At 50.1% G+C, this 24784-nt stretch overlaps 5 protein-coding genes and 1 long non-coding RNA gene across 18 annotated transcripts in view; 3 read left to right on the top strand and 3 right to left on the bottom strand.

Annotated features, from left to right (window-relative positions):
* LOC118509395 (F-box/WD repeat-containing protein 7) overlaps positions 1-10625 on the top strand; it is a 30341-nt gene extending 19716 nt beyond the window's left edge. For all 4 annotated transcript variants that reach the window (XM_036049945.1, XM_036049947.1, XM_036049946.1 and 1 more), the window contains 8 exons: positions 2559-6002; positions 6072-6185; positions 6268-6786; positions 6851-7032; positions 7137-7362; positions 7426-7636; positions 7706-7877; positions 7978-10625. In XM_036049945.1, coding sequence (XP_035905838.1) covers positions 2625-6002; positions 6072-6185; positions 6268-6786; positions 6851-7032; positions 7137-7362; positions 7426-7636; positions 7706-7877; positions 7978-8089 — 4914 coding nt within the window. In that variant the 5' untranslated portion in view covers positions 2559-2624 and the 3' untranslated portion in view covers positions 8090-10625. The remainder of the gene's footprint in view (positions 1-2558; positions 6003-6071; positions 6186-6267; positions 6787-6850; positions 7033-7136; positions 7363-7425; positions 7637-7705; positions 7878-7977) is intronic.
* LOC118509405 lies at positions 10383-12592 on the bottom strand. Its single transcript, XR_004905877.1, has 2 exons — positions 12382-12592; positions 10383-10824 (listed from the first exon to the last, which is right to left on the bottom strand). It is a non-coding gene; the product is annotated as an uncharacterized LOC118509405 (long non-coding RNA).
* A 167-nt stretch (positions 12593-12759) lies between these two features.
* On the top strand, positions 12760-14449 carry LOC118509402 (solute carrier family 66 member 3). Of its 7 annotated transcripts, none has more exons than XM_036049970.1 (4): positions 12760-12904; positions 13198-13704; positions 13777-13897; positions 13974-14449. In XM_036049970.1, the coding sequence occupies exons 2-4, from the start codon at positions 13315-13317 to the stop codon at positions 14099-14101; spliced, it is 639 nt and encodes a 212-aa protein (XP_035905863.1). In that variant the 5' UTR covers positions 12760-12904; positions 13198-13314; the 3' UTR covers positions 14102-14449. The 7 variants fall into 7 exon arrangements, with proteins under 7 accessions (XP_035905863.1, XP_035905862.1, XP_035905857.1 ...); XM_036049969.1 differs by having other exon boundaries at positions 12764-12904; positions 13142-13704; XM_036049964.1 differs by having other exon boundaries at positions 12787-13047; positions 13142-13704.
* A 129-nt stretch (positions 14450-14578) lies between these two features.
* LOC118509400 lies at positions 14579-19822 on the top strand. Of its 3 annotated transcripts, none has more exons than XM_036049959.1 (5): positions 14579-14753; positions 14823-15108; positions 15180-15687; positions 15759-16019; positions 16093-16321. In XM_036049959.1, the coding sequence occupies exons 1-5, from the start codon at positions 14709-14711 to the stop codon at positions 16223-16225; spliced, it is 1233 nt and encodes a 410-aa protein (XP_035905852.1). In that variant the 5' UTR covers positions 14579-14708; the 3' UTR covers positions 16226-16321. The 3 variants fall into 3 exon arrangements, with proteins under 3 accessions (XP_035905852.1, XP_035905853.1, XP_035905854.1); XM_036049960.1 differs by lacking the exons at positions 15180-15687; positions 15759-16019; positions 16093-16321 and adding exons at positions 18664-19171; positions 19243-19503; positions 19581-19822 and having other exon boundaries at positions 14615-14753; XM_036049961.1 differs by lacking the exons at positions 14579-14753; positions 14823-15108; positions 15180-15687; positions 15759-16019; positions 16093-16321 and adding exons at positions 17623-18230; positions 18307-18592; positions 18664-19171; positions 19243-19503; positions 19581-19822.
* A 49-nt stretch (positions 19823-19871) lies between these two features.
* LOC118509396 (NF-X1-type zinc finger protein NFXL1) lies at positions 19872-23121 on the bottom strand. 2 transcript variants are annotated; one of them, XM_036049951.1, is made up of 5 exons: positions 22513-22630; positions 21983-22457; positions 21246-21904; positions 20401-21154; positions 19872-20310 (listed from the first exon to the last, which is right to left on the bottom strand). In XM_036049951.1, the coding sequence occupies exons 2-5, from the start codon at positions 22451-22453 to the stop codon at positions 19897-19899; spliced, it is 2298 nt and encodes a 765-aa protein (XP_035905844.1). In that variant the 5' UTR covers positions 22454-22457; positions 22513-22630; the 3' UTR covers positions 19872-19896. The 2 variants fall into 2 exon arrangements, with proteins under 2 accessions (XP_035905844.1, XP_035905843.1); XM_036049950.1 differs by having other exon boundaries at positions 19874-20310; positions 21983-22435; positions 22513-23121.
* Positions 23122-23161: 40 nt separating this feature from the next.
* On the bottom strand, positions 23162-24546 carry LOC118509401. Its single transcript, XM_036049962.1, has 2 exons — positions 24264-24546; positions 23162-24190 (listed from the first exon to the last, which is right to left on the bottom strand). Exons 1-2 carry the CDS (start codon positions 24384-24386, stop codon positions 23294-23296), a joined length of 1020 nt encoding a protein of 339 aa, XP_035905855.1. The 5' UTR covers positions 24387-24546; the 3' UTR covers positions 23162-23293.
* Positions 24547-24784: the final 238 nt, after the last annotated feature.

Here is a 24784-nt window from a genome sequence, read left to right on the forward strand (position 1 = left end):
AGAGCGGGTTTTTCGAAAGCCCTTCCAACCTATCCAACCCCAAAATGTATGATAATTTAATGTAAATCAAATATGAATACTCATAAGGAAACGGCACAAAAAACCGGATTAGGTATGCCTCTGGCAGTACACAGACAGCAGGGCTCTCGATGACAGAAAATAATTCATCCACACAAAATCGATGTCTAGACGGCACCGATATCTGTCGCTGGCCATTTTGACGACATTAGAAACGGATCGAATGCGATCGTACGGTGGGGGGGGGGGGAGTTCCCGTCTTCGGGGTTTTTTCCCCCCTCTTGTGTAGACGAAATGTGACACTGAAGTTTGCGGTTGTTGTGGTTTGCAGCAGTGTTGGGCTTCTCTTCTTAAATCGACTGTTCTCGATGCGTTTTTTTTTGCTCTCACCTTAAGTACAGCATATAATGTAAGCTAGCCGTCAACGACAGGTACACGGCACCGACTATGTGGCTATTAATTAAGCACAGACGAAAAGCGAGGGGGGTTGTTATATGAAGAGGAAGAATTTAAACTCGTTTTTCCTGATCAACGGGTGGGGGGACAATGCAATGCAGACTCCAAAATACCACTGTCGCCTCCTTGCTCTCCTTGGCAGGATTATGAACGACTTTATTTAAACCTGTAAAGGGTAACTGCATGTTGGGTTTCGTGTTTTTGTGTTGAGGTTTTTTTCGGCAAGAAGTTGCATTGGCATGACATGCCCTTAAAGTCCGAGCATCCAATTTGAATGTCAGTCAGAGCCCCTCTATAACATATTGTTCGGAGTAAATCCCGCATGTGAGACAATTTTCTTGCTGGCGGCTTATTGATCATACAATGTTACGCTAAAATAGCCTCTAGAGTGATCCTGCTGCATTGGACTCGCCCCCTAGCCGTCGTTCGTCTGGCCGCCCATAATCACGTGTCCCGGTGATTGTCGTAGCAAATCTTCCCCTGCCACAGCTCTGATTCTTTCTTTCCCTTCACAAAAGGAATAACATCAACTACGCATTAATATAAATTTGCGCCAGCGGCAGCAAACGATGCGTGTGTGTGTGTGGGAAGACCGAGCACAGCAGCTCAGCGTCAAATGCGTTTCCAACTGGCGATGATGACGTCGCGGTGGGTTGGTCGAACGCCCGTTACGCATGAGTGTGTGTTTGTGTGATAGTGTGTTTTTTTGTTGTTTTATTATGTGTTTTTTGCTTATGTTTTCAATAGTTTTTTGTTGTTGTTGTTGCTGTTGCTACTCTTCCCCATGTGTGTGAATGCTGCCCAACCTGCAACCTGTTTGCTAACACTGAGATTGTAGCTTCTTTTTCCGCCTTTCTTTTGACCTCCGCCGGTCAGCCGGTGGTGGTGGACAGGCAGGCCGAACAAGCAAAAGAAGAAGAAGAAAAAAAAGCACCAAATCAGCCATTTGGCTGACGTTACTGCGTCGGTTCTGTTTGAGTTTAATTTTAGACCACGTTTTACTACACGGCCCGATGCACCAACCGTGATGATGATGGGGATGGTGATGATGATGACGCGGTTTGATGATGTTGCACATGTATCGAAAGCGCTGATGCTTCCGAAAATTGTGCAGAACCCTCCGAAAGGAGGCTCTATACAACTGTGTCAGCAGCAGCAAAACGGGGGACAACATCACAGCTCCCAGTCCCTAAGCTTTCGCCTGCCCTTCATGCGAAGTTCTAGCAAATCTGCTGAGTCTGTATGCTGGGAAGCACATGCTCTGCTCTGCTCTTCTTTGCTACCACAACTTCGGAGTGTGTTGCTCTATTATAGTAGGAAGTCCTCGCTCTAGCGTGTAGGAAAATGGTCCAGATGGGGTTTGATACTAGTGTGTGCGTAAAAGAGGGTCTGCTTTTAAGGACTTTCGATAACCTTGTGTGACCTATCGACCAATCCAACGATCCATTGCCTTTCGGACTAGGTATTTAACGCACAGACAATGTGCAATATTGGTTAAAATACTTCAAGTTTTGCAACAGTTTCTCTCATCCGGATGTAGATAAAAATCAGCAGTGCTCATTGACCCTTCAATTGTAGCTGGAACTAACGAGGATAACCAAGGTTTTACCGCCTCCAAAACTTGAATCCTGGTGTCAGATCATCAGTCCAGAAAATTGTAGCCATACCTGATTCGAAACCATCTATGTGACAATCAGTCAGGTTAAGCGTATGACAGCACCCAGGGAAAATATCGTTGGGCGAGTCGTCGATGATCCCAACTGACCTCAACAGTGACCAATAAATTTGATTGAACCAACAACAAAAAAAGTCTTGCAGAACCTTATCATGCTGTAGGCAGAATGAAGTAATGATCGACCGTTAAGGACCGGAATGAAGCTTTAAAAATGCGAGCATGCCTCGTTATGGTAGCAAACGCTAAATGGTCCCTGCTAAATTGGTCGAAAGGGATTGCAGAGCATTTTTAATGCTTCTTGGATAAAGGATACGTGCAGGATTTAATCTAATGAATTAACTTCAATCATTTCATTTGTACCGCCAATACTAACGATGCTATTTGGTTGTTGTTTTCCTTATCCTTTCAGCCCATAGAACGCCAACCACACAGTGCATGCGAACGCGTTACGTTGTCTTTGTCGCCGTGCCGAAGAATGGCAGAACAATGTACCGTCAGCATTGAAGACAGCAAGCAGCACCAACAAGAGCAACCCGCCATCTCCCATGACGCTTCCTACCCCGCCAGCCGGAGTCCTCTAAGGAGCAGCAGTATCAAATCGCCCACAACGTGCGTGACGGCAACAGCAACCAGTGCGACGATCACCAACACCGACGACGACGCCGCCGCCGGCATCGATGTTGCAGTGGAGGATGATGGCACCGATGGTACCAGCACACCGAGGACAGCTTGCGATCATCGTTCGACCACCACCACCACCACCACCCCAACCAGTGGTGTGACCCCACTGTCATTGGCCGGGGATGACAGCGATGGCGTGAAGCAGAAGCCCTACCGGTTGTTCTCGTCCAACACCGCCGACGAAAGCGATCGGACGCAGCATCACCAGCAACATCATCATCATCCTCATTTGCTACGCATGGACAGTAATGGTAGCGATGATATCGATGGTAGTCTACGGCACGACGACGGGCCGGTCGACCGGCAGCAAATGGAGCGTCCCATCCTGCTGGAAACACCCGCAATGGAGCGTGTGGAAGAAACGGACGGCGAAGGTGGTGTGGTGAAGCTGGAGCGTTCTGCTGATGACGATGGGGAGGGTGGCATTGGCGTCGGTAAGCTGGCGACCATCAGCGAAAAGCTGGCCGCAGTCAAACCGAAGCGCCTCAGCGATGAATTCTTCTCGGCAGACGACGAAAACGATGACGAGGAGGACGAGGACGACGACGAGGAGCGTGAGGAGGATGAAAGCAAACCGAACGCGGGCGGCTGCTCCGGTGGACCGGATCGGATGGTCGACAGTGAGGCTCAGGCAAGTCTGAGTGAGATTAAAAATCTCAGCATCACCTGCTGCGGGAAGGTGAAGGAAGAGGCGGAGGACGGCGTGCATGAGCAGGCTGCCGGTTTGTGTCCTTCCGGCTCCAAGGACGTGAAGCTGAACGTAACGGAGATCAAGAAAGAGGAGCCGTTCCGTGCGGTTGACAGCAACATCGAAGATCCGGCGGAACAGCACGAGGATGCCGGCGACGCTGAAGACGACGATGAAGAGGCGGCAGAACTTCTGCTGGACGATGTGCAATCGATGGACGCGATCGAACGACGCGATTTCGAGCAGGAGGGTGGCTTTTTGATAAGAAACAGATCACTGATATCTGGCGATAGACTGAATTTAGAATTTTTAAATAACACACATCCCCGTCCCCCGTCGAACGTCGAGCGTACCGAGACGCAACCGGCGGATCCGCAACCGGCATCATCGGATGGAGATGGGCCCGGCACTGGAGACACCTGCTCGCAACCGGCTGTCGAAGATGTTCCAGCTCCAACATCTTCTTCCTGCTCCTCCTCATCCTCCTCTTCCTCCGCATCGGTGGAAACGTGTACGGCGGCGCTGAGTGCGAAAGCGCCCGCACAGCACACAACCACACCAACGAGCAGTAGATATCAGCACAAGAATCATCATCATCATCATCATCATCATCATCATCACCACAAGAAGCATCGGGAGGGCAAAAAGGGGGGCAGCAAGAAGCGCGTAAACAGCACTGGTAGCGATAGCTTTAGTAGTAGTTATAATAGGGAAACCGAGAACATTTGTACAACCAGATGCGCCGTGTACGAGCTTACGATGGCCCTCTCCGCTAGTCTAGCTAAATGGAACGAGCTGAAGTATGATCAGCTGGAGGCGCGTACCGGAGGCTCCAGCAGCACCAAGACGTCACCCGTGTCGTGCACATTTGCCACCTCCTCCTCCTCCTCCTCCTCCAACGCGTGTTCGGCCGCTTCCTCCTGCTCCTCGTCCAACCACAAGCCGACGGGCACGCAACCCGCCAAAAAGGAAAGCAACCCGGAGCTTGCCGATGCCTTTCTGAACGCGAACTCGAACGATAGCGTTTCGTCGGAACGGTCCCTGTTTGGCGTGCATGGCACGGCGGACGAGGAAACCACACTCACCACGGCCGATGTGCAGGCGAAGGACGACGATGCGCACACGCATCACGATCCCTGCTCCTCCACCTCGTCGACAGCATCCTACTCGTCCTCGTCCTCGCCGGCCCATTCACAGACAGCGCCGGCACAGCACGACGAGGACGTGTCGATGGTGATTTGCTCCTCGGCCGTTCTGCCACCGACTGCATCGCATTCGGCCACCTCCTCGGTTTCCTCAGCTCACGAAGAGCCGGTCACCATCAAACGGGAACCGCCGGTGGACGGTAAACCCTTGTGCGGGGAAGACGACGAAAACGAGGAGGAGGATGAGGAGGACGAAGAGGAGGCAGAGGAAGAGCGCGACGAGGAAGAGGATGCTAAGGCAGTGAATGTAAACGCGGCGGAACAATTGTCAACGGCAGCACCACCTTCCAGCTGTTCCGGGGGAAGAACCATCAAGGAGGAACCAGCGTCCGGTACGTCCGGCAAGCTATCCTTCAGCTGTGCTTTTCCCAAGGAGGAGGGTAGCAAACCGTTGCTTCCATCCACTTCTGCCAACGGTGGTGGCATTGTGCCGAAGGTGGAGGAGGTGGAATCGAAACCTCGTGCCAGTGGGTCCTCAGGACAGCAGCAGCAGCAGCAGCCACTGCCGCTACCACCGCAACACTCGCAACATCACCATCGACGGCAGATTCATCACCACCATCATCACCGTGCGGCTGGAGCCGGCGAAGCAACGATCGCCACCTCATCCGCACCCTCCTCGTCGTCTTCGCGTGTGGTAACGGTGAATGCTGCGGCGGTTCAGGCTGGCCCAGCAGCGAGGGATCCCGCGGCGGTGCCGGAAGTTGTGGTAGCTTCCTTCCATCAGCAGCGCGACGCCAGCACAAACACCTCGAACTCGCCCGAATCCAGCGAGCCGGAGATCGATGAGGAGGACTGGGCGGACTGCGAGGAGGGCACGGACGAGGAGGTGTGTACCTGCCGAGATTACACGGACGAGGATGGGTTTGCTAGCAGCGAGGATGAGCTGCCATCGCGGGATGTCGATCTCTCGAGCTACACGCACCTCGACACGATATCGGACGATCTGTTGCACGACGCGCAGACGCCGCGGCTCCACCGGAAGCGGAAGCTGACGGAAAATCGAACGATACTGTACGGAGGCGATAGTAGCAGCCCGTCGGCCGAATCGCTGGCCTACAGCAGCCGCAAACGGTTGGCACTGGATGGATCGACGACCGTTACGGCCACGGCGGCTGGTGGTACCGGCAACGGTGCGTCACCAGGATCGGCAGCAGCAGCCCCGGGAGCAGCAACGGGAGCAGCAACCACAACCGTACCATCAACCGCGGTGACGCCTTTATCCAATGGCGGTGTATCGACCACGCCGCGCTCATCTTCCCTTCGAAGCCCAATGAGCGTAAGTACAGAATGGGCGTCACGAATTTCATTTTTTCTTTTCAACTCACAATTTGCCTTCCCATTACAGATTACAACAACACCAACCTCATCCACATTGGGCGAACGAAAAACACCAAGAACCATTATTCCGACCAAAGATAATCCTCCTCCCGAGCTAAACGAATGGTTGATGCAATTCCAGGTGAGTTATCATCGTCGCTCTGTGCGCGGTTAGCCGTCCATGCTTACCCTGCTGCGATGCTGTTGTTTGCTTTGCTTTCCAGCGATGGACGCACGTGGAGCGCTTGCTCGCGGTGGATCGTTTGATCGAGCACTGCGAACCGACCCAGGTGCGCCACATGATGAAGGTGATCGAACCACAGTTCCAGCGCGACTTCATCTCGCTGCTACCGAAGGAGCTGGCGCTGCAGGTCCTCTCCTACCTGGAACCGAAGGATCTGCTGCGGGCCGCACAAACCTGCCGCAGCTGGCGCTTCCTGGCGGACGACAATCTACTGTGGAAGGAAAAGTGCAAGGAGAGCGGTATCGGTATCGAACCGTCGACGGATCGTCCGAAGCGGGGCCGCACCGGCAACATGCCACCGATATCATCGCCCTGGAAGGCGGCGTACATGCGCCAGCACATCATCGAGATGAACTGGCGCTCGCGACCGATCCGCACGGCGAAGGTGCTGAAGGGCCATGACGATCACGTCATCACGTGCCTTCAATTTTGCGGCAACCGTATCGTGTCCGGGTCCGACGACAATACGCTCAAAGTTTGGTCCGCCATCACGGGGAAGGTATGGTACCATGCGAGAGCAATGGCGAGCGAAGAGCTTAAAGTAATATTCCTATCTTTCGCAGTGCCTTCGAACGCTTACTGGTCATACGGGCGGTGTGTGGTCGTCGCAGATGTCGGGCAACATCATCATCTCCGGCAGTACGGATCGTACCCTGCGCGTCTGGAAGGCCGACACGGGCCAGTGCATGCACATACTGCACGGTCACACATCGACCGTGCGCTGTATGCATCTGCACGGCAACAAGTGAGTATTCGTCGTAACCATGGAAAACAGCCGCCGGCCAACTTTGATTTAACCAACGCGAAAAATGCTTCCTCGGTTTTTTCATCGTCCGTACACTACAACAGAGTCGTCAGTGGTTCGCGCGATGCCACGTTGCGCGTGTGGGATGTGAATTTGGGCACTTGCTTGCACATGCTGGTGGGCCATCTGGCTGCGGTTCGGTGTGTACAGTACGATGGTAAGCTGATCGTGTCCGGTGCGTACGACTACATGGTGAAGGTGTGGAACCCCGAGCGGCAGGAGTGTCTGCACACGCTGCAGGGACACACGAACCGTGTCTATTCGCTGCAGGTAAGCGGATTGATAATGTAATGGCTTGACCGACCCTTATCTAACATCTGTTTCTTCCCGCAGTTTGACGGTATTCATGTGGTGTCCGGTTCGCTGGATACGTCGATACGCGTGTGGGATGCGGAAACGGGCTCCTGCAAGCATGCGCTCATGGGCCACCAGAGCCTCACGTCGGGTATGGAGCTGCGGCAGAATATTCTCGTGTCCGGTAATGCCGACTCCACCGTAAAGGTGTGGGACATCATTACCGGCCAATGTCTGCAGACACTGTCAGGTACGGATGCATATAACCTCTCTACAGCCCGCCCGCGGCACACTTTCATCGACTCCTTCCTCTCTACAGGACCCAACAAACACCAGTCGGCCGTCACCTGTCTGCAGTTCAACTCGCGCTTCGTCATTACCAGCTCGGACGACGGTACCGTGAAGCTGTGGGATGTAAAGACCGGTGAATTTATCCGCAACCTAGTGGCACTAGAGTCGGGCGGGTCCGGTGGCGTCGTATGGCGTATCCGGTAAGAACCAAAAGAGTCAGCTTTCGTTTGGTAAAGCGTGATGCTAATTTTTTTAAATTCTCCCCCCCCCCCCCCCCCCCCCCCCCCGCTCTCCTTCCAGTGCAAACGATACGAAGCTGATCTGTGCCGTTGGTTCGCGCAACGGTACGGAGGAAACCAAACTGATGGTACTCGATTTCGACGTGGAAGGTGCCTGCTTGAAATGCTCATAATTTTTAAGATGACTTCTGCTACTCCACAACACCGCCCTACCACTCACAGCTGCTGTTTCTGCGCCGCTATACAACACACACACACACACACACACTGCGCTTTAGCTTAATTTTAACCATCCGTTTCCCTCACCCTTTCCCCCCCCCCCCCCTGCTAAGAAACCGATTCGCGTATAGCAAGAAGAAAAGAAAGCCCGCGCGAGCAGGATATACCACCAACACACCAAGGGTAAGGTAAGGGCCCCGCTCAAGTCATTCAAAGCCTTTTGCTACGCTGCGCTAGAGACGGTTTCCACGTTCACGCGAAAAGAGGTGGTAAGCCGTTGGAAGCCGGGGTGGTGGTGGTGGCCTTTAAATGGTTAAACAAATGTAGATATGGCAGAGCCAGGCCAGAGACGATCTGTGCCGGTGGCAGCAAACGAGACTGGCAATAACGTGTGCAATAACGTGCGCGCGCTGCTAGCACAAACGTGGATGGAAGTTAAGCTTTTCTCTCCAATCGATCACAATACAGCGCGCTCGGGTTTTTCTTTTTTCATTTTAAATTTTCTTCTCGCCTTTGAGCATACCGAAAACCATGTGTTTGTTCAGTGGCTTTTTATTCCCCCAACCAAACCCCTCGTACCTAACACTCTTGCCAGAGAGACGACAAACTCATAGGCAGTGGCGCGCGCGGTGGTGATTTTTTAAAAATATTTTTTAAATCGTTTTATTCCATCCACACATTCACCGTCTGTTTGGTGTGTGTGTGTGTGTTTGTTGTGTTTCGGATTGGTAGGACTTGTTGAACCTGGTGTGCGTAAACTCTGTTACTTTCTGTTTACTCTCTGTTCTATTTTATCTGTTTTACAGTTTTTAAGCTGTGTGTATGTGTGTGTTTGTTAGTGTGGTTCTTCGTCTTTTTCTGTTCTGTTACCCCCTACCAACCGTTAATGTGTTTCTTTAATTTAAATTTAGGACAAAAACTGTTTTCTCTGTTATTATCATTGTCTTCCCTGTTCTCTGTCCTCGTCTCTACCGCATACATTTGCCCTTCTCGTGTGAAGGGCACTTTTTTCGAACCGGCGGTCAAGTTGCTGCATACAGTCAAACAATGTTTAATCTATTTATTGCAAACCGTGCCCCCCTCCCCCGTGCCGGCAAACATCAAATTAGGACTGCTGCAATTTATACAAACACTCACCCAAACAAACGAAAGAGAATAACACTCATGGATAGCAAGCAAGCAACAAACAGTTCGTTGATAATGCTTTATTTTTTATGCGTAACGTTAGTGTGTAGTATAGTAGTCAACCGCGGCAACGGCAACGCAAAAACGCAGGAGGAACCCCGATCGCCCCGCTTCCCCCACAAATGTATGGGCGTGGGCTGTTGTTGAAGGCAATATAATATAACTGGAGGATTTGGTTGCGGGGGCTGGGAAACTGAGTGAGGGGGCGGGTATTAGGAAAGGATTCAAATAAGCAAAAAGCAACAAAAAAGAAGAAAAACAAACAATGCGCTGCTGCTCACAAACACAAAACCCAACCAACCGCTGCTACCACCCACAAAACAAGCAGGAAGGGAGCACGGCGGAACAAAAACAAAACAAAACAAAAATATTAATTCTAGTGCGTAAGTGGACACATCGGTCAGGATAGCGATATATGAATATATAGTGGTAGGTTGTAGTATAACCGCTGATACAAAGGAAGAGAACGGCGCAACCCCAGCGCCAAACACACCCTCCCGTTAGATTAGTCGGTAAAAGGAGAGGGGAAGGTGGGAAGGAGGTAGGAACGGATTACAAGGAACAGAGAGAGAAAGGAGGGAGGGGGGGGGGAAGGAATGGACAAGCTGAGATGAGAATGGAAACTGCTTTCGGTTCAGTTGTTACGTTTTCTATCTCTCTCGTTCTCTCTTTCTATTTCTCATTCTCGCTCTCACTCTCACTCTTACAAAGCCGACAGGACTGCCAGGACGATAGGAGAACTAGATTTTATTTCCCCAACGCTAAATTTTACCTGTTTTTGTTTCCCAATATCTATTGTCTTTTTCTTTTTAATTCTCAGTTATCGAAATTCGGAAGTTCTTCTTACTGTGTTTTTCATTTGTGTTTTTCGTTTTGTTCCTCTTTAAATGGAAAGCGCAATGTGTTTTAGTTAATTGAATGGGAAAACCGCTCCTCTCCTCGGTTTTTCTTCCTATTACGTTTTGTGCGAATTATAGCATATATGTGTGTGTGTGTGCGTACGATAGGTAGGGGGTTCGGGGTAGGTACCGTTTTTCACACTTTTCTGCGAGTGAGTTTTTCTTTTTTAGTTTTCTGTTTTAGTAGAGAAAAGATGGGAAGAGGAAAGTTCGATTACGATGCAGAGAAGCCGAAGGTGAAATGTGAACTGTTGCATTAGTTATTATCGTAGCTAAAAAACCGAAACACACGTATTCCAAGCAGCAACACACAAACTCAGAACAATAATGCGCGCGCGCATAACGATACAGAAAGAAAGAAATTCAATAACACAACAACAAGAAGCCCTTAGCAAAAACATGTAAATCAGAAGTGGAAGTTTTTGTTTTATTTTCTACAACATTTTGACAGCTTAATTATATCCGAAAAAGTTTTCTTTTAGTCCGCGTAAGTAGCATCTAGCTAGAAATAGGTGAATGATGACGGGAAGCTTTATTGGATCTGTATTATATCCTCAAGACTTCAACCCCGACGAGCACTCAACTTTTCCGCGGATGAGCGCACTCTGCAACGAATGAATTTGGAATAATAATTCTCAGTTACGTTACGTGGTAGCTTTAGAAGGAATATCCAAGTAGACATCAAATAGGAGTTTGGGCAACAACGGGTTTCATGCGACAGGACCGGGGTTCAAATGAGTGAAGGGAATAACCACTCAGTAGCGTGAATTAAATCAGAGTGAATGAGTTATAATAGTGAGTTACATCTTATACTCACTCTTAAAGAGTTTATTCTTGAATAATGATTTAACTGTCCATGCCGACTAGCCACTCACTCACTGCGTTTTAACTCACTCATGAGTTAAATAACTCATTGGTGATTTAACTCCCCGTGCCGACTAACCACTCACTCACCTCACCTTAACTCTCTAGTGAGTTAAAACGCAGTGAGTGAGTGGCTAGTCGGCACGGAGAGTTAAATCAAAGGTGAGTTGAAATAACTCTTCGTGATGATTTAAATCGTCTAATTCATTACTATGATATAAGTCATTTACTCATTCTGATTCAGTTTGCACATCACTAGCTCAAATCCCATCCGGACCGTTCCTTCGCAGTGAGGACTGACTATATCCCACTACGTGGAACCGTTAAGTCTTAGTAAGCCAGAAATGGCAGGTATGACCTTAAGAGATCGTTAGGCCAAGAAGAAAGAGAGACATCGAGTAGGAGTTTGCAGAAGAGGATCGCCCCAAGATCCCCCACTGCTGTTCTTCATTTTCATCAATGACGTAACTAGGGTGATCTCCCCGCTGGGACCAACTACTCCGCCTTCAAGCTACACTCTGTTCATTCCAGTTCTGGTGCTCAGAGGAATGGTCTTGAATTGTGCCGTTGGGAAGCGTGTTGTCGTAACGTCCCCGAAAAGCGCTGTACTACTACACCTTAAACGGATCTACCATTGTCCGCAAAAGCTGTGTCAGGGATTGAGGAGTGCTCCTCGATGACAAGTTGAGCTTCCACGAACAGCTCGAACACGTCGTCACCAAGGGCAACCAGCTGATGGGTGCTTAAGGGCAACTTAAGAAACTTACTCGCGACTTTACGGGCCCGGTCTCCATCAAGACGCTCTATTGTATGGTTGTCATCTGCTGTTCGGCCCCTAGCCCGCTTGGAATCCATCCAGCAAAAAATTAACCCGGTTCGCATTGCGCTTCTGGAGGGTCAAAGTGGACTACGACGCTCGCTGTGCGCTTTTGGGTATCGAGTCGCTCAAACCAGCGAAACTGCAACGCCCAGAGACTATTTGTTGCGGGACTTTTAGACTACCGGATCGACTCCCCAACACTACTCTCTGGGCTCAACTTTTACGTCCCAACCCGGCCGCTTCGCCCACGGACGCTGCTTGACGTTGAGGATACACTTGGTTCAGTAATCGTCACCAACTGGACATGCCACGCGCTGCGCTTTTAAATTATATTCGAACCGTTCGTCCTTATAACTGTTAAGTGTCTTAGCAATAAGGCTTCAAGAGGGCCCTGCGTGGCCCGTTGAATTATTAAAACAATAAAATAAGTGTCTTGATACAGGAAGGATATTGCGGGCATCAGAAACAACTATTTTACCTGCCTAGAAGCTGCTAAGGACACTTCGTCTACTGTATGTGTAAAATACATCCGCTCAAGGAAGTCACAGAAAAAATCCTTTCATAACGTACTTTTTTCGTTTATTTATAGAGGCTTTGGGCCTTTGAGACCTCATTCGCATCTAGAGATCAGAGATCCTGAAACGCACTGATTTATTGTTTTGCTTCAAATCAGAAGGCGATTTATGCTAATGTTTGCGCATGCTCACATCATGTTCAAACACACACACACACACGCGTACCCACCCCAGCTAGCTGTCAAAATAATCGCCGCAGTCCATGCATGTGCAAACGTAAACAAAGCAAACAATGCGTTGCTGGTATTGGTAACGGCACTGCACCATACTGTCTGCGAACAGCTGTCGTCGGGTGGTGGCGATGATGATGTTGATTTTCACCCCTATTCTTTTGTGTCGCCATTCCCGGCGGTGTCGCGCATCTTCCGCGGTGTTATCAGTAAAAATGCCGAGCGGTCAATAAATGCGCGTGCCAGCGTAGCGTAGGTAGGAATTGCTGAACCCGACGTCAAGATTCTTGAAGCTTCCAGTTCCAAGCAGTCCTTGGAAGCATTCTGCGAGGGACCCACCGGACATCATCGGTGTATTGTGCCGATTCGCATTATTAAAGCGTGTATGCAGTGTTTAGGGTGAGGTTGAAAATGCATCGCCCAATCACCGACGTTCGTGCCCTGTGTGCTGTCAGGAACGGATCACTGGTTGAATTTTCTTCTCTATTTTTAGGATGTGTACACCATAATAATAGCTAACATTTTGCTGGCCTCACCGTGCACCCGCAGGTAATGTGAAGCGGAGGCATCCGTAGACTCTCAGCGCAGGAAGCAACTGATAGAACAACAGCGGCATCTAGCTTTTCGGTTGGGTTGACCAATCACCGTGCAAGAAAAGTGTTTGAAATGGGGCTGCTGGACGAAAGTGGACTGCTGTACGTCATAGCGGACGTACTTTCGATCGTTACCATCGCATCATGTCTCGTGTCGAAGGTGCCACAGATACAAACCGTTCGGCAGCTGCAGTCCGCCAAAGGGTTGAGCGTGACCGGGCTGCTAATGGAGCTGTGCAGCTACACCGTCACGATGCTGTACAACTACACCAACGGGTATGCCTTCCTGTCCTACCTGGAGTATCCGATTCTGCTGGTACAGGAGTACGTGCTCGTGTACTATGTGCTGCACCATGAATCGATGCTTGGCAAACGGGCGTACCAGTGGGCTGCCGGTTATGTGGTGGTGTTTATTGGCTTTGCCACCGCCATCATACCCTCCTCGATACTGCTGATGCTTGTGGTAAGTGACCGCGCGCGCGCGTGATCAATCAACACATCGCCCACGATTGGCTTTGCTCTTCCTTCCCGGCAGCCATTCACTACACCGGTGGGAGCAACCAGCAAGGTAATGCAGCTGAACGCCATCCTGCGATCGAAGGATTCCGAATCGGTCAGCTTGATCACGTGGGGCATATCGGCGTTTACCAACGCAAGTAAGCACTGACCAAAACGGACTGTATGCACGATTACCGTAACTTCTAACTTTCTTTTATCACCCTCAAAACACAGCACGCATCTACACGATCATGCTGGATTCGGGCGACAAAATGTTGCTGGCCAACTTCGGCATCTCGACCGTGCTGAGCAGCTCCGTACTGTTGGCCGCGTGGTACTACAAAAAACCAAAGAAGGATTAACGCTTCCACAGAAAGCATCGCAACCACCTTGTTGCGCACGTATTGCCTTGAGCGTGTGTACAATTTTTTGGAAGTTAATTTTCCAATTTTAACTACGAACAAACACCCCCCCCCCCCACACACACACACACACACACACGTATTACGCTTAATCTTACTCTTGCACCTGAGTAGGCGAGTGCCTCTCGTTGCTTATCCAGTAGCACATCATCTTCGTAACTGGGAGATTTGGTTAGCAATGCAATCCCAATTTAATTAATTATTTTAACGAAACTGACGAACAAATTAACAATCTTACATGACCTGCAAAATACCGAACAATAAAGTGATTAAATAAAAATAATTCAATTAATCGTTTAATTTAGTTGTTGTTGTACGGATGACCTTTGAAGGATTGGCAAGATTACCCATCCGTACTAGTATTGCTACGTGTATTCTAGAATGTGCGCTTGTGTACGTGTGCTCAGTCAAAGTTGTATAGATAATCGAATTTTGTGGCGTGGATGTTTTGGTGGAATACACCCGGCCGAGAGCGATAAACGAAACGATGGCACTGTGAAACGTTGCCAGTTAATCAGGTTCTTAGCGTGGAAGGAGGACAGTAACAATGGAGGCCCTAGGAAAAGTACGGACCTTCGAGCAGTTTCGGCAGGTAATTGTAATAATATTTTGTATCAACTGCTTTCCAAAGCCAAGTATTTCCTTTGTGTTAACGTTACAGGATTTTCCTCGATGGTTGATTAACGTGCGGAACCCGGTAGATCTCTTTACCCTCCAGCCGAGTTACATCGTTAGTCAAGTTTTCTGCATCGTAGGCGCATTTGTATGCTTAGCCCATGCCCTACGCCAGGGAGGACGCTGGCCTTACCTGTGGTTTGCCAGTGTCCTCAGTGGAATGTTAATCGAAGGAAGCATGTACTTTTCTCCGTACGGTGAAACAATCTGGTTAAGTCCTACGGCGGTCGACCTGTTTGACCAACGAATCCCTATCTTTATATTTTTCGTCTGTAAGTATGAACAGGCGAGATGCGCTCAATAGCCTCACAATCTTACTTTCCTCTTCCCACGGTTTCTTTAGATCCATTTTTCTACTATCAAGCATTTTGGGCTGTTTCGAAGCTACGGCTCAAGTGTCGCTGGTCCGAACATATCGCCGTCGGAATGCTTGTCGTGCTGTTCGACCTGCCCTTCGACATGGTCAGCATCAAGTACCTTCATTGGACGCTACACGAAACGGAACCGCTGCTGAGCGAAAGAATCTACTCCGTACCCTGGACATTGCTACTCTTCTTCGCGGTGACCACATTTACATTCTCTTACCTTTTCCACAACATTCGCGAATGGATGAACCCTGCACCACACAACAACCGTTGGGCAGCTGGACCGATCCGCACGGAACTTGTGGCAGCAATTGGAGCGGCCAGCATTTCGCTGTCCATTGGATCGGCCTTGTTCCTGGCGTTCAACTATCCGCTACACACCGTCTTTGGGATTCCGAAGAAGGTCATCGTCATCGGTGTGTTCCTCGGTGCGTTGACGATCTTCTGGAAGTTTGATCGAAAAAGTAATCGAAGTGGACCCTCCAGGTAGGAAGAGCATTGAATACTTACCACTATTGAACGCAGGGATTAATGTATTACAACTGCTGTTTGTACAGCCAATCGTTCCTGGATCACCTTCTGAACGGATATATTGTGGGACACTTTCTGCTTTATCTGGGACTGGCAATAGCACTCAATCCCCGAGACGTCGTATCGTCCGGAAGACATCAACCGATTGGAAACTGTCGCAATGCTACCTCGCCGAACACAGATCTGTGCTTGGATTCGTTCAACAGCAGCTACTACGATTTCCATTGCGTTGCCATGCCACCACAGGAAGGAGCCTACTGGTATACGATCTGTGGCACATCGTACGAGTAAGTTCGAACACTGTTGTGTGTTGATCTTGGGCCCCTGTCTATTGCCTATTACCCGCTCTTATATCTTCAGGAATGGTCCCGAGTTTTTGTTCGTGATGATAGCAATATCCTTCATTGCTTTGCTCACGCACTGGACGATCCATTACGACTTTCCAACTCTCCAAAGTACATCTGCCAAAGGAACAAGCAAAAAAGTGCAGTAATGATTCGATAAAAGCTTCTGATTTTCCATTGAAATGTAAAAGCGTGTGTCTATAGAAATATTTCAATCAGTAAAGATTTTCTCCCTGATCCTACAAGATAGACTTGTCCCATTTGTTGAAGAGATAGTCGGAAACTATCAGAGAGGATTCCGAAACGGAAAATCAACCACTGACCAGAGATCTTCACGATGCGGAAAATTTTGGAGAAGATGGCGGAGCAGCAACTCCACTCCTACCATCTCTTCGTTGATTTTAAAGCCGCATATGACAGCATTACCAGGATAAAACTGTAAATGCTGGAGGTAAACTGAATCCCGGCCAAGCTTACCAGGCTTGTAAGAATGACAATGGCCAACATCACATGCTAGGATGAAGGTGATGGAACCACCAAGGGGCTGCGCCAGGGAGCTGGGCTTGCCTGTTTACTTTTCAATCTGGCGCTAGAGAGAGCCATCCGTGACTGGGAGCTGGAAATTTCGGGGACCATCTTCTATAAGTCAATCCAGATCCTGGCATACGCTGATGACATAGACATCATTGGTTTGAGGCTCTCCTGTGTAGCAGAAGCTTATCAAAGGATCGAGCGTGCGGCACAGAACCTCGGGTTGGAGATTAACGAGGCGAAAACCAAAATGATGGTGGCATCACCAGCGGCCCTGCTAACAAACACTGATTTACGCAGGGGTGATGTACAGATAGGTGACCGCACCTTCGAAGTCGTCCAAAACTTCACCTATCTGGGGTCAAAAGTCAGCACCGACAACAACATTGATGTTGAGTTACGCGCACGGGTGCTGGTTGCCAACCGGTCATACTACAGCCTGAGGAAACTTCTCCACTCTAAATACCTGTCGCGACGGACGAAGCTGGGACTGTACAGAACATTTATAGTCCCAGTAATCACATACGCCTCTGAGACATGGACTCTGTCCAAAACTGACGAAGCCCTCGTTGGAGAGGAAGATGCACAGAAGGATTTTTGGCCCCGTATGTGTGGAAGGACAATGGAGGAGCCGCTACAACGACGAACTCTACGAGCTGTACGATGATCTCACCACTCATCGTACAGCGCATTAGACTCGCCAGGCTCCGTTGGGCTGGTCACGTCATGAGAATGACACCGGACGACCCAGCTTGTAAAGTCCTTTTAGGCCGTCCACACGGACTGAGGAGGCGTGGTAGGCCCAAACTGAGATGGAGTGATGGCGTTGATGCGTCCGCCAGAACGGCCGGGCTAACGGATTGGCCAGACGACGGCGCTAAACTGTGAACGGTATCGAGGATTGTTGCATCAGGCCAATCCGACAAATACAATAAAAAATTGAATCCATTGTCCGACAAGCAATGGCAAAGCCACTACTATGTTCTAAATCCTATTGGATCTTCTTTTTCTGCTCCTTTTTCAATCCTTTTCTCACCAGGAACATCCACCTCCATCAATCCATCTGTATTTATGTAAACCACCTCAAAATACTTTACGGGCTGAGTAGTCCGGGCTCATGACATGATCAGCTTACCGAAGTCTAGCGGGAGAGCTCATCATTGCAAACGGTTCTTCTTATGTCCTTCCTCAAGCGCGGAGCCGTAAAATCGCTCTGCGCACGAATCCCTCGAAGCGCGACTTAAAGAAATTCGAATATGAGCACTACGACTTGTGCAATCGTTCTATCCTCCGGTTCCAGCTTCGTCCGTGAAAAGTTTCTTCACACACTAGAGTTGAGATCCGGGATCCAAGAGTCGGCAGGCAACTTTCCGGCCTGGAGAGACTTGATATGATTACGAATCGTGCCAATTTTTACAACTACTTGCTCGTGCCATTATACGTATGTATACGTGATTCCATCGTCTAATCGATAGATAATCTAATTGTCGTCCATGATAACAAAACAATGTTTTGACGCCAATGCCAACGTTATCAGCTAATCAAGCTATGTAACTATGGATAGATGTCATTTAAAAAATGGATACTCCGTGGAAAGTGCGAACTTTCGAGCAGTTCCGCGAGGTAATATAATATCTAAGGTAAACTAACCTGCAAGCTAACTCATCCCATTGCATTGTGCTCATCGCTTATATTGCAGGATTTTCCACGATGGTTGATTAACGTACGGAACCCGGTAGATCTCTTTACCCTCCAGCCGAGTTACATCGTCAGTCAAGTTTTCTGCATCGTGGGCGCATTTGTATGCTTAGGACATGCATTATACCGGAGAGGACGGTGGCCTTACCTGTGGTTTGCCAGTGTCCTCAGTGGAACGTTAGTCGAAAGCTTTCTGTATCTATACCCGCACAGTGAAACAATCTGGCACGGCCCAACAATGATCGACCTGTTTGGCCAACGGATTCCCATATACTTATTATTCGTCTGTAAGTATCAACAGCCGAGATGCGCTCAATAGCCTCACAATCTTACTTTCCTCTTCCCATGGCTTCTCTAGATCCATTTTTCTACTATCAAGCATTTTGGGCCGTTTCGAAGCTACGGCTCAAGTGCCGCTGGTCCGAACATATCGCCGTCGGAATGCTTGTCGTGCTGTTCGACCTGCCCTTCGACATGGTCAGCATCAAGTACCTTCATTGGACGCTACACGAAACGGAACCGCTGCTGAGCGAAAGAATCTACTCCGTACCCTGGACCTTGCTACTCTTCTTCGCAGTGACCACATTTACATTCTCTTACCTTTTCCACAATATGCGCAAATGGATGAACCCTGCAACACACAACAACCGTTGGGCAGCTGGACCGATCCGCACGGAACTTGTGGCAGCAATTGGAGCGGCCAGCATTTCGCTGTCCATTGGATCGGCCTTGTTCCTGGCGTTCAACTATCCGCTACACACCGTCCTTGGGATTCCGAAGAAAGTCATCGTCATCGGTGTGTTCCTCGGTGCTTTGACGATCTTCTGGAAGTTTGATCGAAAAAGTAATCGAAGTGGACCCTCCAGGTAGGAAGAGCATTGAATACTTACCACTATTGAACGCAGGGATTAATGTATTACAACTGCTGTTTGTACAGCCAATCGTTCCTGGATCACCTTCTGAACGGATATATTGTGGGACACTTTCTGCTTTATCTGGGACTGGCAATAGCACTCAATCCCCGAGACGTCGTATCGTCCGGAAGACATCAACCGATCGGAAACTGTCGCAATGCTTCCTCGCCGAACACAGATCTGTGCTTGGATTCGTTCAACAGCAGCTACTACGATTTCCATTGCGTTGCCATGCCTCCTCAGGAAGGAGCCTACTGGTATACGATCTGTGGCACATCGTACGAGTAAGTTCGTTCGCTGCTGTGCTTTGATCTTACGCATATTCTTTCATCCTTTCTATTTTATTCTCTTATTTTTACAGGAATCACCCTGAATTCTTGTATGTAATGATTGTAATTACGTTCGTGGCCACACTCATACACTGGACGATTCACTATGACTTCCCACCCGAGCCAGCCGAACTGATACTGCTCTGAGTAAGATTCCAGTCGACGCTACTGAAGTAAATATTTTATATAAATTATATGTAACATTCGAAGCCTTCTTCAAAGTTTACAAAAAGTGACGAGCTCTGTCCGTTGATTGCTCCGTCCTCAATAGGAACCCGGTGTGCAAATGAATGCAATTGAAGTAGATTAACTCGAACCGAAAGAAAAGAGTAAAACGAAACACACAATTTATTGCATTAACCAAACATATACAACTACACCTAGCAACACAGCCACAACCGGCACCACGTATACCGCCCAATGTCTTCCCGTTTCCTCCTCTCGCACCTGATGCCGCTTCCGTTCGCGGTACTTTCGTTTGTTAAACTTACGCTCAAACTCTTCCAGTTCGCGCTGATTCTCGAGCTCCTGCTGGGCGCGCGCTTCCCGCTCCTTGCGCTCCTGCTCCTCCTGCTTCTGGGCACGGATTGCTTCACACTGTTGGTCACAGTCGAGGGTGGAATTGTTGCGCGCCACCCTGCACGACACCTCCGCCTTGCGGTGGCCACACTTGCAGCCTATCTTTACCTTCTTCGTACAGAGCTCCGGATTTGGGCAGCGTCCCGGATGGCAGATGGAAAAGCAACGATGTCCGCAAGGGAACTATGATGGGGGGGGGGGGGAAGAAAAGGGGTTAGCAGCAGCACAACACACACACACACACACACCATGCAAGCCATGGCGAATACTTACATTCTTGATACACTTTTGACCGCAGCTGAGAAACGATTCGCGCCGTACGGTCAACTGCGCCAACTCTTCCGGACCCATACGCTCCATATCGGAAGGATAAAACTCGTGGCATTTGTAAAACACCTGCGTGAGACCACAGTAGCACTGCGCTTTCATCGACACCAGGCACGGATTGCATGGGGCTTTGTGGCAGGGCAGCGTGCACGGATGCACACATCCTTCCGGGCGGGCCAGCGAACATCCGGCCGTACAGGCCTCACACCGCGAATCCTGCGTCGTACTGGCCCGGTGCGTTACCTTGTGGCACGGCAGCGGACAACGGTGCACGCCACATTTCAGCAGTCGATCGCATGGCCTACCGCACGACGAAGGTTTCGAGTTGGAACAGGGCCAATCGGCCGTTTCATGACCACCGAGACACATGACCGGTACCTTCTCGCTGCAGGGTGGATGGGGCAGCGCTTTCACCTCCACAATCTCCTTCGGCACCTCCCACGGACCGGCGGGTTTAAAGTTTTTGTCCCGCGTTACCACACGTACCGCGTCATGGCATTTGGCCCGGCACAGATGGTCACAGTTGGTCGTATCATTCCGCTCACCGCATGGCTGTGTGCACGGTGGACATTCGCCCGTGTGGCAGAGGTGTGTATTCGGATGATGGCATTTGGATGCCACGCGGCAGGGTAGCTTACATTTCGGTGCATTTGCTTTCCTTTCGCGGCCACACGCAACTTCCACCACAGTGCCGCCACACCTTAAATGGACGTGAGGAGAATACCGGAAAAAAAGAGCTTAGCGCACTCCCTTACATGTCCCGAGGGAACGGGCCGCCCCCGATCACTTACCGACATTTCACGGTCGTCTTTTGATTACACGGATAGCACGGACCCTGATGGCACATGGAGCTGCATTTATGCTTCCCGCAGGGCAGCGTCTTCCCGCACACCCGATCACACAGCTGACACTGTCCATCGCAGCATTTCCGATTGCACTGATGCTTTCCACAGGTGCGCATCCGTTTGCAACGGCCCTCGCAAACTGCCTCCCGGTGACACACGATCGGCTTTTTCGTGGAACCACAGCGGCAAACCTTCGGCACCAGCTCCAAACAGTTGCCACACGCACCCTGGTGACATCGTTCCGGGCAGCGGTGTTGTGCGCAGGCCAGCAACTTATCGCACGTATCACCGCACGTGCCTATGCGTTCCGCACAGGATGCGGCACGTGTTTCCGACTTACCGCACGGGCAGGATCGTGGCAACCCGAGCGGACAATCGCCACACGGTCCCGCGTGACAAACCCGTTCGCACTGATGCAGTCCACACGGTAGCGGTTGGTTGCATACGGTGCCACACTGCCAGCGTGATTCGTGACAGTTGACCTCCTTGGTTTGTGCCTCGCAAAGACACGGCTGCTTGCTACGGTTCTGACACGGTGGACATTTGCCGGGATCATGACATTGCGTGCCACACTCGTGCATTCCGCAGCTTAGCGTTCGTTTACACTGAAAACGGATAAACAAAATTCTAATTTAGTGCAAATCCTTCCAATCAGCTTTTCCCCAAACAAAGGGGGCCCCCACCTTTTTGACGCAGGTCCACGATTTCTGTGCACAGCGGATCGATTTGACTGGCGAACTTCCACAGCGGCACGAAACACTGACGGTCTGCGGGCACGGTGGACACGGCCCTGGATGACACAGCAGCCGGCACGTATGGCCACAGGCCGGTGCCAGCTTCTTCTCACACAGCTCGCCGCACGAGTGCGGTATCAGCCACGGATGGGCGGCCGGTTCACGCTCCTTCCCGCAGAAGCAATCGTAGTGGCGTGGTATTTCGTCCGGCCGATACTCCCGGCGACATTTCGGGCAGTCCCACTGCACATTCAGCGCCGGCTTCGGTATGTACTCACCCCGGTTGTTGTAGTAGCCCTCCTGCTGTTCGTGGTGAATGCGCTTCATCGACATGCTATCATTAGCCCACCGTTGGATGCACATGAGGTGAAAGAACGTGTAGCACGCGCCACAGGACCAGATCTGAAAATAGAACACCATGCGCCTGGAGCGCATTACACAATCGGTCTCGGATAACAGGGCAGAGCTTCGCTACCTACCCTGTCCACGCGTTTCACCGTCTCGATGCAGATCAAACACACGGCATTGCGAGATTCGAGCAGATTTTGCAAATAATCCTGCGTTTTGCCCACGTCCGCATCGATGCCGTTGTAATTTCTCAACACGTCCCCGAGAATGTTTCGGGTGGCCAACTCGTTTGCCTCCCCTTGGCCGACAGCCTCATCCAGCTCCTCCTCCGCCTCCTCCTCGCTCGACACGTACTCGGCCGCATACTTTTTGGCCCTTTCGGCATGCTGACGTTGCACCTGGTTAAACTTGTCCTGTGATTTTTTCAGCATGCTCGACGACACAGTAGGCAGCGGGATTTTGGACTCCGGTGTGGCGGGCGCTGTTACCGTCTTGGAGCTGCTGCCGCCCGTGGACACTTTCCGTGCCCTTCCACCGACAGGGTCGGGTTTGGGCTGCAACGGCACATTCCACGCGTTCTGCTCTTTCGGTGCGATCTTGGCACGATTACGATAAGCCATATTGTAAGAAGCACGGAACGGAGAAGCTACAGCCCGAAAGTGGTGCGCCGCGATGTTGACTGTTTTTGTTGCCGGTGCCTACTGTGATGTTTTGTACGTGGAATCAACCGTAGCCGGGCATTGACGTTCCAGCGGCCCGGTGAAAATTATACACGCATCGTAATGTACGAGCCCTGCCGGGCCGTTGATTTTATTTTGTTCAAACCGATAATACAAAGAAGAAAAAAGAAACCCCTCTTAACATTAGCACACACACACGAAATGGGTAAAATTATTTACGAAAGGCTGTCCTTTACGACATTCTTAGCTTAGGGATGCGGGAGCGATTGGTTTGCTTTTCCGCACTGCCGGTGTGTAGTTCATTGCCGCGGGGCAGCAACTTTTGCTCGTCCGATGAAACCATCGCGCTCTGCTTAATCTGTCCAACCAAAGCCATCTTGCGAATGTTGTTCGATACCGTACCGATGTTGGTCATGCATCCCAACGGCGTACGATTGCCCGCCCTAATGGCCGCCGGTGTCAACTTATCCTTTTTTGGTGTTTGCTCGCCCCGGCCGTAGCTGTCCTGCGTTGCCTGCTGCGGTGGGGTGTGCTGTTCCCTTTCAACCTTCGCCTTTACGTCGCCTGCGAAGGATTGCAGTTCTGGTACCGCTACCTGTGGTGCGTTGTTTGGTTTCGGGACCTTTTCTTCCTCCTTCTCCTCGCCATCGTCACGCTTGACCAACACCATCGGTGTGCGGGCAATAGCAATGGACGGCGAGCGGGGATCGTTACCTGTGAAGGGTATAACTTCGGCGTCCTCGAATATGGTGATCTCCTTAACGTTTGCCGGTTTCTCTATGATCGGTTCCGTTTCGTCGTATTCGATCTGAAGATTGCATAAATCTGGCAGCTGGGCGTCACAGTCCTTGAACGATGCATCCGCAATTTCCTCCTCTTCCGGTGCATTGGTGCACTCTTCGTACTGTAGCGATGATACCACGTTGGTCAACGAGCAATCGGCAACCTCCTCCGGTTGCACGACCAGCGGAGTTCTGTTAAAGGTGCTGGGAGACCGGGGATCTATGATGGACTGGAAACGCTTCGGCAGCAGATTGTACGGCGTGTGGAGAACGTTCGCGGACGGTTCCGCGAGCACCGCTGTGAGGTCTTTCACTTTTGTGATTGCTGCACGGGACACACCAGCATTCTGAAGAAGTAAATTACCGTAAAAAAACATTTTCTTACTCGAAAAAGTAGGAAGCAAAATGAGATTACTGTACCTCCTGGCTGATGGGGCTTCTGTTGATGAGAAGTGTGGGCGAACGAGGATCGGGATTTGCATCGATGCTCTGGTCCAGTATACTTTCGCTAGATGGAGAAATTTTGCTGCTTAACGATCCCATCGTTCCGTGCTCAGTTTTACAATTCCAAACGTTGTAATCCAGCGGGACGGAACAGCTTCACGGCGATTTAAAACAATACAACCCAGCTAGCGACTTTGCTCAAAACGTTGGTGTTTTGGCGGTTGCAGTTGTTTGAATATTTGACAGCTTGACAGCGGGAAAGAAACGCCAGGTTATACCATCGATCTCGTGGGTTGATTTTTATTTTAATATCAGTACAATTGCACAAAAAAAGGATCGTGGCTTTCAGACTTTTCGGTGAAAATTATTGAAAGTATAATTTTATAAGCTGTTTTGGGACATCCAAAAGCATAATAAAAGCACGTTATAAAAAAGAATAAATCGCATTTATTTTGGCCGCGTCATTCCACTGTATTCATCTTGGTTTTGCTGTCATT

This window comes from Anopheles stephensi, chromosome 3 (genome assembly GCF_013141755.1).
Source record: "Anopheles stephensi strain Indian chromosome 3, UCI_ANSTEP_V1.0, whole genome shotgun sequence".
Lineage (NCBI taxonomy): Eukaryota > Metazoa > Arthropoda > Insecta > Diptera > Culicidae > Anopheles > Anopheles stephensi.